The sequence below is a fragment of the Salvelinus namaycush genome, chromosome 13 (genome assembly GCF_016432855.1).
Source record: "Salvelinus namaycush isolate Seneca chromosome 13, SaNama_1.0, whole genome shotgun sequence".
NCBI lineage: Eukaryota > Metazoa > Chordata > Actinopteri > Salmoniformes > Salmonidae > Salvelinus > Salvelinus namaycush.
This window is the reverse complement of record NC_052319.1, coordinates 2,094,638-2,109,786: the sequence shown is the minus strand read 5'-3', so window position 1 is coordinate 2,109,786 and position 15,149 is coordinate 2,094,638. Positions and strand designations below refer to the sequence as shown.

Below are 15,149 nucleotides of genomic sequence, written 5' to 3'. Positions count from 1 at the left end.
AAGACACCAGATGAAAGGTGCACATCTTGTGAATCAAGCCAACATGTCCGATTTTTAAAATGTTTTACAGGGAAGACACAGTATGTAAATCTATTAGCTAACCACGTTAGCAAAAGACACCACTATTCTTACTCCATCAGTTTCTTACTCCATCACTAGCTATCACAAATTCGGCCAAATAAAGAAATAAATAGCCACTAACCGAGAAACAACCTCATCAGATGACAGTCTGATAACATATTTATTGTATAGCATATGTTTTTTTTCGAAAAATGTGCATATTTCAGGTATAAATCATAGTTTACATTGCAGCTACAATCAGAAATTGCACCGAAAGCAGCCATAATATTTACAGACACCAACGTCAAATACCTAATTACTCATCATAAAACATTTCTGAAAAATACATAGTGTACAGTAAATGAAAGACAGGCATCTTGTGATGCCAGACAATATTTCCGATTTATTAAGTGTTTTACAGCGAAAACAAAATGTAGCGATATATTAGCGTAGCCACAATAGCCAGAAACACTTGGGCGCCCACGACCAGTTCACATGCACGACAGATATATGAAATAACATCATAAATTGGGTCTTACTTTTGCTGATCTTTCATCAGAATGTTGAACAAGGTGTCCTTTGTCCAGATGAGTCGTTGTTTGGATTCAGAATGGCAACTTTCTCTCTCCATTTAGCAAGCGTGCTAGCCGGGTTGCACGGATCTCTCCATGTAAACAAACGGAAGAGAACGGAACACGGCAAAACTCCCGAAAAAATGTCAATAATCTGATTAAACTATATTGAAAAAACATACGTTACGATGATATGGTGACATGTATCAAATAAAATCTAAGACGGAGATGTTAGTCGTCCATAACGGGAGCAAAACAGAACGCATATCCATGTCCAAGTCGCGCGCTTCAGAGTACCGGAAGTGGACGGTCACGTCAAAGAAATAGCTTTTATTCCACCTCAGACCAAGATAAACACAACATTTCTTCTCTCACATCCTCTTGACACCCAGAGGAAGGCGTATGAAGTGTACGTAGACTCCTAAGTGTCATGACCATGTATAGGCAGGAAGTTGAACAGAGCATATATTTCTGACAATCCACTTCCTGGTCAGGGAAAGTGCTGCCAAATGAGTTCTGTTTCACTCAGAGAAATAATTCAAACGGTTTTAGAAACTAGAGTGTTTTCTATCCAATAGTAATAATAATATGCATATCGTACGAGCAAGAATTGAGTACGAGGCCGTTTGAAATGGGCATCTTTTATCTGGCTACTCAATACTTTCCCTTGCAGCCATAACAGGTTAAACCAGACAGCCCAATTTTTTATTTTTTATTGACAGATACTCCGGAGCACACTCCAACACTCCAACATAAATTACAAACGAAGCATTTGTTTAGTGAGTCTGCCAAATTAAATGCAGTAGAGGTGACCAGGGATGTTTTCTTGATAAGTGTGTGTAATGGACACTTTTCCTGTCAAAATGTTACAAGTACTTTTGCGTGTCAGGGAAAATGTCTGGAGTAAAATGAACATTTATTTTATTTCGGAATGAGGTGAAGTAAAAGTTGCCAGAAATATAAATAGTAAAATAATGTACAGATACCACCCAAAATACCGAAGTATTGTGAGAGAAAAATTGCAAGATTATTTTATAATACTGTAATCGCATCAAATGGTTGTTTTATGCAACAGAATAAGGGGTTGTTAGAACACCCATCTGTGTGTGTTCTACTGAATGTGGGCCTCTGGGAGATTTAACACTGACAGTGGATTTACGAGGGGTTCGTGATAAACCTAACAAGACCGCAATCCATAGCATGATTAGTGTCTGTGTGCTTCCGACTGGAAGGTACCAGGGAGAGATGCCTCGGGGGCAGACCATGGTTTCTACACAATGAGAAGTTTTTATAGCAGATAATGTTTGCTGTGAATTATAAGCATTTTTCACACAAATCTTAACCTTGTGACCCATTCCATACATCTGTTGTTTGTCATGTAGACGGAAGGGGGTGTCTTAGCTATAAAAGGCCATGGTATCTTTTGTCGTTGGGCTCTCGGCGAATCACCGGGGGGGTGGTCGTTGACAAGCTCCATTAATGCAATAATTAAATAATAACGTTTGATTGTCTTGAAGAAATCTAAGAGTCCTTTTGATTACAATAATTCCATGACAGTAGTACTTTAAAGTATTTTTACTGAAGGATTTTACACCACTGCCCAAATGCCTTCACACCAGTACATTAGCATACTTTATATACTGTTGCACACACACTTATCACATAGTATTCCATACATAAGTAAAGGCCATGCAACCTGAGTTGAAACCTGAGTGAGGTGCACATGTACAGTACATAAACGGATGCATGCGCCATATATTTGTGTTTTGTACACTTGATACGGTCACATGATGTTGTGGTTTGTCACAAAATCATGTTATGACCACACATGAATATTCATTTTATATATACATATTTAGCTAAATCTTGCTAAGTGGATGGGTCTCTACAGAAGGTGTAAACAGTACAGCCAAGATCTCGTACAACGCTGTGTACTACTCCGTTCACAGAACAGCGCAAACTGGCTCTAAACAGAAGCCTCACAAGTCCTCAAATGGCAGCTTCATTAAATAGTACCTGCAACACACCAGTCTCCATGTCAACAGTGAAGAGGCGACTCCGGGATGCTGGCCTTCTAGGCAGAGCTGCAAAGAAAACCCCATTTCTCAGACTGGCCAATAAAAATAAAATATTTAGATGGGCAAAAGAACACAGACACTGGACAGAGGAACTCTGTTTATGTCTCAGTTCTTTGTCTCAGTTGTTGAATCTTGTTATGTTCATACAAATATTTACAAAGCACTGCCAGCATTCAAAAGTGACCAAAACATCAGCCAGGAAGCATAGGAACTGAGAAGTGGTCTGTGGTCACCACCTGCAGAACCACTCCTTTATTGGGGGTGTCTTGCTAATTGCCTATAATTTCCACCTTTTGTCTATTCCATTTGCACAACAGCATGTGAAATTTATTGTCAATCAGTGTTGCTTCCTAAGTGGACAGTTTGATTTCACAGAAGTGTGATTGACTTGGAGTTACATTGTGTTGTTTAAGTGTTCCCTTTATTTTTTTGAGCAGTGTGTGTGTATATATATATATATATATACACAAATATACACAAATATATGTCCTTAATCAGTACAAATTAGGAAATGTTGCTTACTTGTTGAGCATAATCTAAGCTGTAATCCATCCTGATGTCTTTGCTTGCTGGTTCAATAGGGGCCCCCCACCTGCAGGTCTTGACAGGTGCTCTTAGTCAGCAACCATCTTCTTGTAGACAGACCGCTCACTCTGAACAAGCAGGACATGCTGCTCTTGTTTCTTCAGCTTGGATGACTTATCAGCTTCTGGCAGATTGTCAGTTCTGAAGACCTGATAGTTGTTCCTCTGGCACTGCCAGCACAGGTCTGTCCTGAGCTTAGTGCTTGAGATGTGGGGCAGCAATTTTCTCCACAGATTCCTAAAGGAAGACCGCCTGACTACACGTACCTCTGGAAAATACAGAAATAATGTGAGATCAATAGAAGTAGTGCCAATCATGTTGGAGGTCAATTAAATAATCAAAACGTGTTTATGCTTTACATACCAAGTGTTGTCATCGATTCCTTGTAGAGACGCCACTCTGCTGCTTTTGTCTCATGGGATGGCAGCAGCTTTCCACTAAAGTGTTTGTGCCCTGGGCGGCGTCCTGGTAATACTATTGCATTATCCTCTGCGTAGTTGTTGATGAAGTTCACCACTCGCTGCAAGTCCTCATGATTCAGGTGTAACCTGTGCTTGCTTGGGCCAGCTCTCTTTTTGATGGGAGGCATTAGACCATTATCTTTTTATTACTGGTGGAGGAGAGTCAAACATGTTCTACTGACGCTGAAAGACAAATTACAGATACAAATATTTTAGCATTATTATACAATAGATGCGAAATGGCATTCTGAGAACATCACTACACACAGTTCATACACATACTTTTAGCTGGCAAGTCAGCCATCTAACGTCAGTTAACCAAATAGGTTCAATGTTAGGTTGTTAGCTAGCTATCATTAGGCTATAACTAGTGGTGCGAAGTGGCATTCTAAGAAATCATCACTGACGTAACACAAAGTTCGTACACTTAATGTTAGCTAGCCAGCCATCTAACGTCAGCTAACGTTAGCTAGCTAACAGAAACCTTTAACTTGGTCTTTTGTTTAGACATCTAGCTAGCTAGCTAGCTAGCTTGCTGAACTATGAACCAGAATCCCAATCCATAGATTACTAGCAATACAAACCTATTGTCATAGCTAGCAAAAGTTAACAAAATAGGTTCAGTGTTAGCTAGCTAACATTAGGCTATAACAAGCAATGCGAAATGGCATTCTGAGAGAACATCAGAAACGTTACACACAGTTCATACATGTACGTTAGCAAGTCAGCCATCCAACGTTATCTAGCTAAACAATGAACTATAATCCCAAACCGGAGTACTAGCAATACAAACTGATTGTCATAGCTAATCAAATGGATTCAATGTTAACGTTAGCTGGCAAGCCAAACATCGATCTTCAGCTAGCTAGCTAACAGCAAGCTTTAACTTGCAATGAAAACAACTTTGACAAATTTAGAAATCATAATAAACTGTAACTAGACTCTTACCCATATCATGGATGAAAGCTTCACGGCAGACTGCAACCCCTTTCATTAAATAAGACGTCCTGGGTCGTTTCCGTTTTGCATGTACAGCTTGCTTAGCCCATTGTTGTTGTTGTCGTCAAGTTACTCCGGTTCACACGGACTGTGTGCATTGCCATCAGAATCATCTTAAGCTTTAGCCCCCAACCAAACTCTGACCATTTTACTCACCCAAGCAGAGCTGGTTAGGCTGTTTTCATGTTATCCAGAGCGTTGTTGACTGTAACGGTGCTCCTGGCAACAATTTAATTATGTTTTTTTGCCAACGTTTACTGACACTGGCCATTTTCAACCAGTATGAAGCATTTGTAAATTCATCAGTTATTCTGCTCACTGGTACACTCAGAAGAGAGTGATCTGAAACATTTGTTGCAGTGATGTTCTGTTGAAATGGATACTTGCATACTGGAGTTTTCTAAGATTTTATACGCTATACATTAAAAAAAAAGCTGCGTTAGACAGGATTACCCTACACATACTGACCAGCTCAAATTGACAGAGGTGTGCTATATGGCAGACGAATCCAAACTCATCTCTCGGCATGTCCAGTCCACTCACTATATCAGCCAATCATGGCTAGGCTCCTAATTTAACCATTTTATTCGTATTTACAGATGGCATGAAAGTTCACATGTTCGAGAAGGCATTTCTGTCAAAAAAACGCATTTTGATAAAAAACACTTTCAAACGGCTCTCCTGTGAAGTCGTGACTTGTGACATACGCCTAGTTTCCTGAGACGGTCACATTTGATAAAATAATTTATTTGTTTTCTTTTCATTATGCCTAAATTGGTCCTAAAATTCTAAATCAAGTAGCTAAATGATCCATAGTATGACCATCTTAAAACAATTCCATATGTCATCTGAGAACCCCCCCCCCCCCCCCCCCCCAACGGCTTAGACTTTTAAGAATGAAACACTATTACACAGAGTGAGTCCATGCAACTTATTATGTGACTTGTTAAGCAAATGTTTACTTCTGAACTTATTTAGGCTTGCCATAACAAAGGGGTTGAATACTCTTTGACCGACATTTGAGCTTTACATTTTTTCTTAATTTGCAAAAGAAAAAACTTAATTCCACTATGGATGTAGGCCAGTGACCAAAAATGTTAATTCAATCAATTTTAGATTTAGGCTGTAACAAAACAATCTGGGGAAAAAGTCAAGGGATGTGAATACTTTCTGACGGCACTGTACGTATTTGACAGTGTAGGACGGTAATTTAATCCTATTTACCACCAATCTGTAGTACCCAAATGGGTCATGCACAGCACTGATGGCTGCCACACCAGTCATCACGCCCAACCGCTATCACCAATCTATATTTAGCTTATGTTGTCCTATTATGTTATCTATGTAATCTTAGTAGTTTGAGTACACCGCCAAGATCAAGGTTAGTAGGTATACTAGCATCAACTGTTTTTGTATTTATCAATGTATTGATTTAATTGCTAGGCTCTGTGATATTGAACAAATTAGCCAAGAGCTGAAATCATGCCACAATCTGAATAGAGGTCTATTCAAGTTCTGCTGGTAAGGTTGACTCTTGTGTGTTGTCACTGACTTGTGTTGTGTGTTACTCCCCAGTTGTTTGAGCTGGGGCCTGATGGTGGAGACCATGAGACAGATGGGGACCTCCTGGCTGAGACTGACGTCCTGGCCTACGACTGCGCTGCCAGGGAGAAGTACGCCATGATGTTTGACGAGCCGGTGCTGCTGCAGCTTGGCTGGTGGTATGTGGCCTGGGCCCGGGTGTCTGGGCCCAGCTCAGACTGTGGCTCCCACGGACAGGCCACCATCACCACAGATGACAGGTACCTACTGGAGTCCAAAGAAATACAATTACTTGAACAGATATCCCCATTCCTCATTGCACATTGCAAAATATGTGAACCTACTCCTTTTTGCAGTGTGATTTTTCAGTTCAAGAGTTCCAAGAAGTCAAACAACGGTACCGACGTGAATGCAGGTCAAATACCGCAGCTATTGTACAGGCAAGTCATTTTCCTACACTCCTAATGTTGCCTGAATTGTGACCCGTATATTGATGAACTTCAGGTAACCAGCTTTGTAATGGGAATGTAACGTGGTTGTTTTACTACTGCAGACTTCCGTCGAACGATGGCAACGCAGCCAAAGGGAAACAGCAGACCAGTGAGCCGGTTCATATCCTCAAACGCTCCTTCGCCCGAACCGTCTCAGTGGTACGTACCGTACGCCTGTGTTTCCCCTAGCTAGACTTGGTCCAAGGCAGGCCGCAGATACCCCATAATCAGAACAATATTGAAACCAATTGTGTTCATCAGGCACCAAATGGAAGAAATGGATTTAAACAGAGAGGAGGAGCTACCTGGACTGGTTCAATAAGAAACACTTATTTTAGTTTTCTGTTGCAAAATGTTTGGAAAATGTTTCCATTGCATGCCCTATTGAATATCACCCTGGAGTGTAATATAGTATTTCTTACGATGTAAACATGTAATAAACATGCAGTAAAGTTTTCACCCCCCCTCTCCCTGTAGGACTGTTTCGAGTCCCTGCTGAGTATCCTCCACTGGAGCTGGACCACCCTAGTGCTGGGGGTGGAGGAACTGAGAGGCCTGAAAGGCTTCCAGTACACGGCTACCCTGCTGGACCTGGAGCGTCTGCGCTTTGTAGGGACCTGCTGCCTTCGCCTGCTCCGTGTCTATATCTGTGAGATCTTCCCCATCTCTGGTAGGCTCTCTGGTAGGGTTACAGAGATGCACGTGCACGAATGTGCACACATACGTGGGTAGACACAGAAGTATGCATGGACACACACAAAGGCGCATGTACTGTACACACAGACACACAACCACACCCATTCAGGTGCTCATAGTAGTACAAAGGTAACACACACACACACACACACACACACACACACACACACACACACACACACACACACACACACACACAGGTAACAAAAATATGGAAATGATAGAAAAGACAAAATCAAGAATCCAAGTTGATACCAATGATTTTGCTACATTGAGAGACCTAACATATAAGCGTTATAATAAAGGCTCATAGTTATAGCAAGTAATGAAAATACCCGTCAGCTTTAAGTAAAGTTTCTGAATGTAACAGCATCATATTGACCCTGGTTTAACCCCCAGGCCGCTGTCCTATTCCTGTTCCCCCCTCTTCCTCCTCCCCAGCCAGCACCAAGGCGGTGGTGGAGGAGTCCAGCAAGCTGGCGGAGTGCGTGGGCAAGACCCGTAGTTTGCTCAAGAAGATCCTGTCAGAGGGCATGGACAACTGCCTGACCAAGCTGGACAACGACCCCCAGGGCTACCTGTCCCAGCCCCTCACCCTGCTGGAGGCCGTGCTGCAAGAGTGCCACAACACCTTCACCGCCTGCTTCCACTCCTTCTACCCCACGCCTGCCCTGCAGTGGGCCTGCCTCTGCGACTTGCTCAACTGCCTCGACCAGGTAGGTCTAAGAGAGAGGGAGCTCTGTGGACCAAGATTGTGGGTTCCACAGTAAGGTTGTTTGCTCAATTCCAACACGGACTGCATAGACTTACAGATGTGGTCAAATATATTGTCACCCTTGCACTTTACTATTGACTGAAATTCAGCAGAATGTTTAGTTTTTTCTTTGATAAAGTGGTAGCATGGCTATTTTTACCCTGTAGGCTCCTGCAATTTACCACAGGTGAAGTGAATTACAGTAAATGAGAATAATTGCCCCCTTTGTGACCGCATTTTTTTTTATTTTGTCCTTTTTTTGTTTGGGTACAGTATTCAAATTATTATAATTTCATATTAATTGAATATATTTTCCATTCATTAATCAAATGAATTAATCAAGTACCATTCAAAAGTTTGGACACACCTACTCATTCAAGGATTTTTCTATATTTTTACTATTTTCTACGTTGTAGAATAATAGTGAAGACATCACAACTGTAACAGGTGTTGCCCTTCATGCAAATGTTTCCTATTAGCAGGACAATATACTTTTTATAACCCGGCTACCGTTGTGAAAATCCCTCAACTTTCAATGTATTCGATGCTTAAGTACTCTAAAGTGTTACATTTCTACCTCAAAACAGCAGCACAGTATTTCTTCATCAACATCTTTATGCTTTCCTTAATAAAATAAAATAACAAGAAAAAGAACATTCAAATGCGGATGTTTATTTTTCACTTAATCTCCATTTGGGTATTGGTTAGACAAGAATTAGAAAATTAGGGTGCAGAAATGTTATGTGCTTAGTGTAACCTTTATTTAACTAGGCAAGTCAGTTATGAACAATTTCTTATTTGTAGGACAGCCTACTCCTTCCTCGTAAATAGCCCAGTACTGTACTGCCGACCGTCATTTTCCGTTCCAGCAAGTACCAGTCAAAAGTTTGGACACCTACTCATTCCGGGATTTTTCTATATTTTTACTATTTTCTACATTGTAGAATAATAGGGAAGACATCACCAGGATGATCAATGGAAACAGGATGCACCTGAGCTCAATTTCGAGTCTCATAGCAAAGGGTCTGAGTACTTATGTAAATAAGGTATTTGTTTTGTGTTTTTAATACATTTGCAAAAATGTATAAGTACCTGTTTTTCACTTTGTCATTCTGGGGTATTGTGTGTAGATCGATGAGGAAATAAAAGTATTTAATCTATTTTAGAATAATGCTGTTATGTAGCAAAATGTGGAAAAAGTTAAGGGGTCTGAATACTTTCCGAAGGCACTGTATGCAATATTTACCAATTAAAAACAGTACTGTAGCAATGAGGTTTGTGCAGTAAGGTATAGGCCCAAAACATGATCACCACATATTGGCTTTGCTTGAATAGCTTGCACTGTTGTTTGGGACATTTAAAAAATGTATATTTCAAAATTTGAGGTAGGCTATATGATCACACGGTAAAAGATTGTTATACATTTTTTGTATTACTTGTGAAGCAGAGCTGAGTGAGCATACATTTAAATAATTCGCTTTTTGTTTTTATTTTACTGGGCTGATGGTGCCTGCATCCGATGGTCAGTCTCAGCAGCAGACTGTGTCAGCCTGTCACCATCCCTCCACTCTCCCTTTCCTCTGCTGACACTGACCAAAAAGGAACACCGTCTTCCAGCTGATGGCGAAACTCAAGTCGCACCGCATTCAGAAATTAAGTAAAATATTCCTTGACATTAAAAAAGACCCAAGCCGCTAATAATAACAACGCAAGCCTTATAGATACACTTACCTACTCATTCATTTCTGCTGCAGTGCTTGTAGCGCTGAGTGGAAATAGGAAGAATGGCTTATAAAAGTGTTGAAAGTGCTGAGTAAGAACTTAAACATGAACTCACTCATTAAAACAGCATCTCTTTGCTGTATTCGTTGACAGTCTCTCTCAAGTCACGGTTTTAAATGTTTTCAAATCTCAGTGTCAACTGTGCTGTAGCTTTCTGCTACGTTATTGCTGACAGTCACCTGAACCATCCGATTGGCCAGCGGTAGGCCTATAGTGCACTTGATTTGCTCTCTGGGCCTGCCGGGAAGGTATAGTTTGTACCTTCAGACGCATGAAATGGACAAAGGTAGACGCACAAATATCATACACCCCAAAAATGCTAACCTCCCCTGTTATTGTCATAGTGATATGATATTTGTACGTCTAACTTTCTCACTCATCATTATTCACGATTCGTTCAGGTTTATCCGTAATCATGGCATCATCCACATTAATGTAGAATTGTTTAGAAACATTATATTCTCATTTACATTAAAAGTGACTCCAAATGCATCCACATGAATGTAGAACATATTCTATTCTTATTTGCAACAAAAGTGACCGAATACATTATTAACAATTCATTTCTATTGGGCACAAAATAATCTGACACAACACAACCAAAACAAAGAGCAAATGCATCCAACAAATGTGTAGCGTTTCAAAACAAAAGTGCTGGAGTACAGAGCCAAAACATCAGAAAATGTGTCACTGTCCCGTTACTTTTGGAGCTCACTGTATTAGTACGTATATACTGTGTCTTGGTTGCCATTTAAAATTGCTCATCTAAGCTTTTGTGTACAAAAATAATCAAAAAAATACATAGCTAATGATAAGTTAAGGTCAAATGCATTCTGGCTCTAGTTATCGCATGTCTTTAGTGAAAGTTTACCACCTCACACACCCTTCTTTCCCCTCTCCCTTTCACCAGGACATTGCCGAGGCCAATTTCCGCACATCGAGCAGCCGACTGTTGGCGGCGGTGATGTCTGCGCTGTGCAACACGTCAGTCAAGCTGACGTCCATCTTGCCCATTGCGTACGACGGCGAAGTGCTGCTGCGCTCGCTGGTCAAACAGGTCAGCACGGAGAACGACTCGGCGCTCGCCCATCGCTTCCCCCTGCTGGTGGCACACATGGAGAAACTCAGCCACGTGAGTAAACACCAAAGGCAGTGACATTTTGACACAATGTCTGACCAATGAGGACCCTTATTCAAAAGGTGTCTCCCAGTAGGAGTGCTGATCTGGTTTCAGTTCCTTGGATCCATATCTTATTAATTATGATCTAAAAAGCAACATTTAGGTCGGCACGCCTACTCCAATACTTATTGTGAATATCCCATAACTAGCACAGGGGTTAGCCATATCGCTTAACCTATTTTACTGTTGTAACACTCACCTATTAAAATGTGTTATCATTGAAATGGACATGTAACCTCAGTCTCTTGATTTCCCATGTTGTGCTTATCACGTAGAATCTGATAGATTCAGTGGATTTGTCTTCTTTTTTTTTTTTATACAATGAGAAGACACAGTTGCAGACCTTTCTCGATGTTGTTAAACTTTCTCTCTTTTCTCCTCTCCCCCTTTCAGACGGAGGAGAACCTGATGGGGATGACAAGTTTCAGGGAGGTTCTCGAGAAGATGCTGGTGATTGTAGTGCTGCCAGTGAGGAAGAGCCTGAGAAAGGAGGTGGAGCTCTTCTCTCCCCACCTGGTCTCCAACACCTGTGGCCTGCTGGCCAGCATAGTCTCTGAGCTCACAGCCTCTGCACTGGGCTCCGAGGTAAAGAACAAACACAGACACGAGCAGGCATGCCGGCACACACCCACAGACCCCCCCTCCTCCTCCAAGACACACACTCTGATGGTTTATGTCTGTAGACATAAGTCAATGTTTGTGTTGTTTAGGATTTCATTCATTACCAGGTTGTGCCTGTTCAGGGATTGAACAGGACATTGATATTGACAGCCATTACAAAATCTAGTCCTATTCCTGTTAATAGGTTGGCTAGATTCATAATTAAATCAACCTTCCCCAAATGTAGACCTTACTCCAGTCCAAATATTGCGCTCTGTTGGGGTTGAGAAGTCATTCAGTTGAGGTATCCGCCATTTACAGTGTATTCTATCCCTCCCTACCTCAATCTGTATGGTTTGTTAGCAATTATAATATTCAAGGTTAATAAAATCAAATGTTTTTCAAATATACATAACATTTAAATGTTAAGCTACATACAGTGTATGCGTCAATATATTTGTTGAAAACTATTCAATCAAAATGGAGGAAGCTAAAAAAAATGCAGAATTACTTTTCTTGTTTACAAGATGCTGAGTCACTTTGGGGAGTGACGTCTCTCACTCTGTCCATCCACACGTCTGTCCCTCTGTCCATCCACTTTTCCGTCTGTTTCGCTCTACCCTGCAGCTGCCGGCTGCATTCTCAACACTCAATCTCAATCACTCTGGCACTCTGCAGTTCGGCTGTCATGACAACAGCCCCAGCCGCCACAGTCGTTCTAAATCCATTGTTCACGTTGTCAAGGAAACTGCTGTTCTCCCTATAGGGACTTGGGCCCGGTTGCATAAAACACCTTGGTTCATTTTCCCCTTATCCTTTCCCTTAAAGTTTCCTTAACTTTAAGTCAGTTGCATAAAATTTTTTAAGGTGAATTCCCCCCTTAAATGAAGTGAAAAAGTGAAGGGTGCCCATGAGGTCCCTTAACTACTTCATTCAGTATGGATATCAATGTAAACAGCATTTGTGGAGGTGATTGTTGCTTTCATCTCCCCTGGTTAAAAAAGGAAAACACCACCAGCTAGCTACTTAGCTAAACAATGGAATATGCACAATCCATAGCGACAAAGCTAGCTTTCTAATTAGCGAGCTACTCTGTAAACTAGCTTGAAGTGATAGAAACAATTTGAGGAAAAAGTAACTACATGAAATGTAGTTTATTATCTTCTGAAGCAATTTGGTTATCCTGTATTGATTGTAAAAAAATTATATTTTGTTCTATCTCAAAGTAAATGCAATCTCTTTGACAAGACATTTATTCAGTGAATCCCGTTAAGTATGCCCTTACATAAGGGAATATTTGAGGGCCTCTATTAGAGGTAGACCGATTATGATTTTTCAACGCCGATACCGATGATTGGAGGACCCAAAAAAGACGATACCGATTAATCGGACGATTTTTATTTAATTTATTTGTAATAATGACAATTACAACAATACTGAATGAACACTTATTTTAACTTAATATAATACATCAATAAAATCAATTTAGCCTCAAGTAAATAATGAAACGTTCAATTTGGTTTAAATAATGCAAAAACAAAGTGTTGGAGAAGAAAGTAAAAGTGCAATATGTGCTATGTAAGAAACCTAACGTTTCAGTTCCTTACTCAGAACATGAGAACATATGAAAGCTGGTGGTTCCTTTTAACATGAGTCTTCAATATTCCCAGGTAAGAAGTTTTAGGTTGTAGTTATTATAGGAATTATAGGACTATTTCCCTCTATACCATTTGTATTTCATTAACCTTTGACTATTGGATGTTCTTATAGGCACTTTAGTATTGCAAGTGTAACAGTATAGCTTCCGTCCCTCTCCTCGCTCCTCCCTGGGCTCGAACCAGCAACACAACGACAACAGCCACCATCGAAGCAGCGTTACCCATGCAGAGCAAGGGGAACAACTACTAGAAGGCTCAGAGCGAGTGACGTTTGACACGCTATTAGCGCGTGCTAACTAGCTAGCCATTTCACTTCGGTTACACCAGCCTCATCTCGGGAGTTGATAGGCTTGAAGTCATAAACAGCTCAATGCTTGACTCACAACGAAGAGCTGCTGGCAAAACGCACAAAAGTGCTGTTTGAATGAATGTTTACTCGCCTGCTTCTGCCTACCACCTCAGTCAGATACTTAGATACTTGTATGCTTGTATACTCAGTCAGATTATATGCAACGCAGGACACGCTAGATAATATCTAGTAACATCATCAACCATGTGTAGTTAACTAGTGGTTATGATTGATACTTTTTTATAAGATAAGTTTAACAGGCAGTCTCCTTGTGGAGTGCAACGAGAGAGAGGCAGGTCGTTATTGCGTTGGACTAGTTGGATCCCCCGAGCTGACAAGGTGAAAATCTGTCGTTCTGCCCCTGAACAACCCACCGTTCCTAGGCCGTCAATGAAAATAAGAATGTGTTCTTAACTGACTTGCCTAGTTAAATAAAGGTATATAAAAAAACAATTATTTTAAAAAATCAACAAATCGGCGCCCAAAAATACCGATTTCTGATTGTTATAAAAACTTGAAATCGGCCCTAATTAATCGGCCATTCCGATTAATCGGTCGACCTCTAGCCTCTATGCAACACCCTTAAACAATTACCTTTAGGTAAGGGAAAATGATTCCTTAAGTGAAACACTTTTGGTGTTTTATACAACCGGGCCCTGGATATCCGTGTAACAACCTCAGACAGGCTATCTCTGGCCACATAGGTGTGGACATAGATCAGGACATCCTCGTAGTAGGGATGGCACAATTACATATAACTGTGTAGCTGATGGTTATGGATTTTCTTGTGTGGAAAGAACAGCTGACTGAAGAGGGGACGGCTGGGAATTTGAGCGGTTGAGAGCGTTTCTGCTGTAACATGTCCATGTTACTGTAAGAGTCCATGAAACTTTGTTGCTCAGTGCTGTATAGTAGCAAACAAGTCTTAGGTTGCCTAGGCAACACCCCCTTGCTACAGCAGCAGCAAATGCATTGAGGAATGGAGGAGAGGAGAAAATGTGCGTCTTAAAAATTAAATATATATATTATTTTTCTTTGCTATTCAAATGGTTATTACGGTGACCGCAGTAATTTGGCTGACCAATACATCTTCAAAAGTTTCATAACTGCCACAGCCCTACCTCGTTGTTTTTGTTTCTGAAGTATGTTGGCCGACGTCATGGTCGGTGAAGTTGCTTCATACGTTGACATGTACAATAGCAATGGAATGCCCCTGCTGATGTTTATTCATCTCAGTACTACCACCTGGTAGACTTATGTAGCGATCTAATGAATAACACAAAGTTGGCACATTTAAGTCTTAATGGCATCATTTGCTGGTTGTTAACATGTTTTTAGAACC

The 15,149-nt window shown here is 40.8% G+C and overlaps 1 protein-coding gene across 1 annotated transcript in view; it reads left to right on the top strand.

Annotated features, from left to right (window-relative positions):
• The window catches only part of LOC120058172 (E3 ubiquitin-protein ligase MYCBP2), a 286,250-nt gene that overhangs the window by 165,444 nt on the left and 105,657 nt on the right, over nucleotides 1-15,149 (top strand). The window contains exons 27-33 of the mRNA XM_039006646.1: nucleotides 6,331-6,557; nucleotides 6,654-6,737; nucleotides 6,851-6,947; nucleotides 7,266-7,458; nucleotides 7,926-8,200; nucleotides 10,931-11,152; nucleotides 11,594-11,785. Of these exons, the coding sequence (XP_038862574.1) occupies nucleotides 6,331-6,557; nucleotides 6,654-6,737; nucleotides 6,851-6,947; nucleotides 7,266-7,458; nucleotides 7,926-8,200; nucleotides 10,931-11,152; nucleotides 11,594-11,785 (1,290 nt within the window). The remainder of the gene's footprint in view (nucleotides 1-6,330; nucleotides 6,558-6,653; nucleotides 6,738-6,850; nucleotides 6,948-7,265; nucleotides 7,459-7,925; nucleotides 8,201-10,930; nucleotides 11,153-11,593; nucleotides 11,786-15,149) is intronic.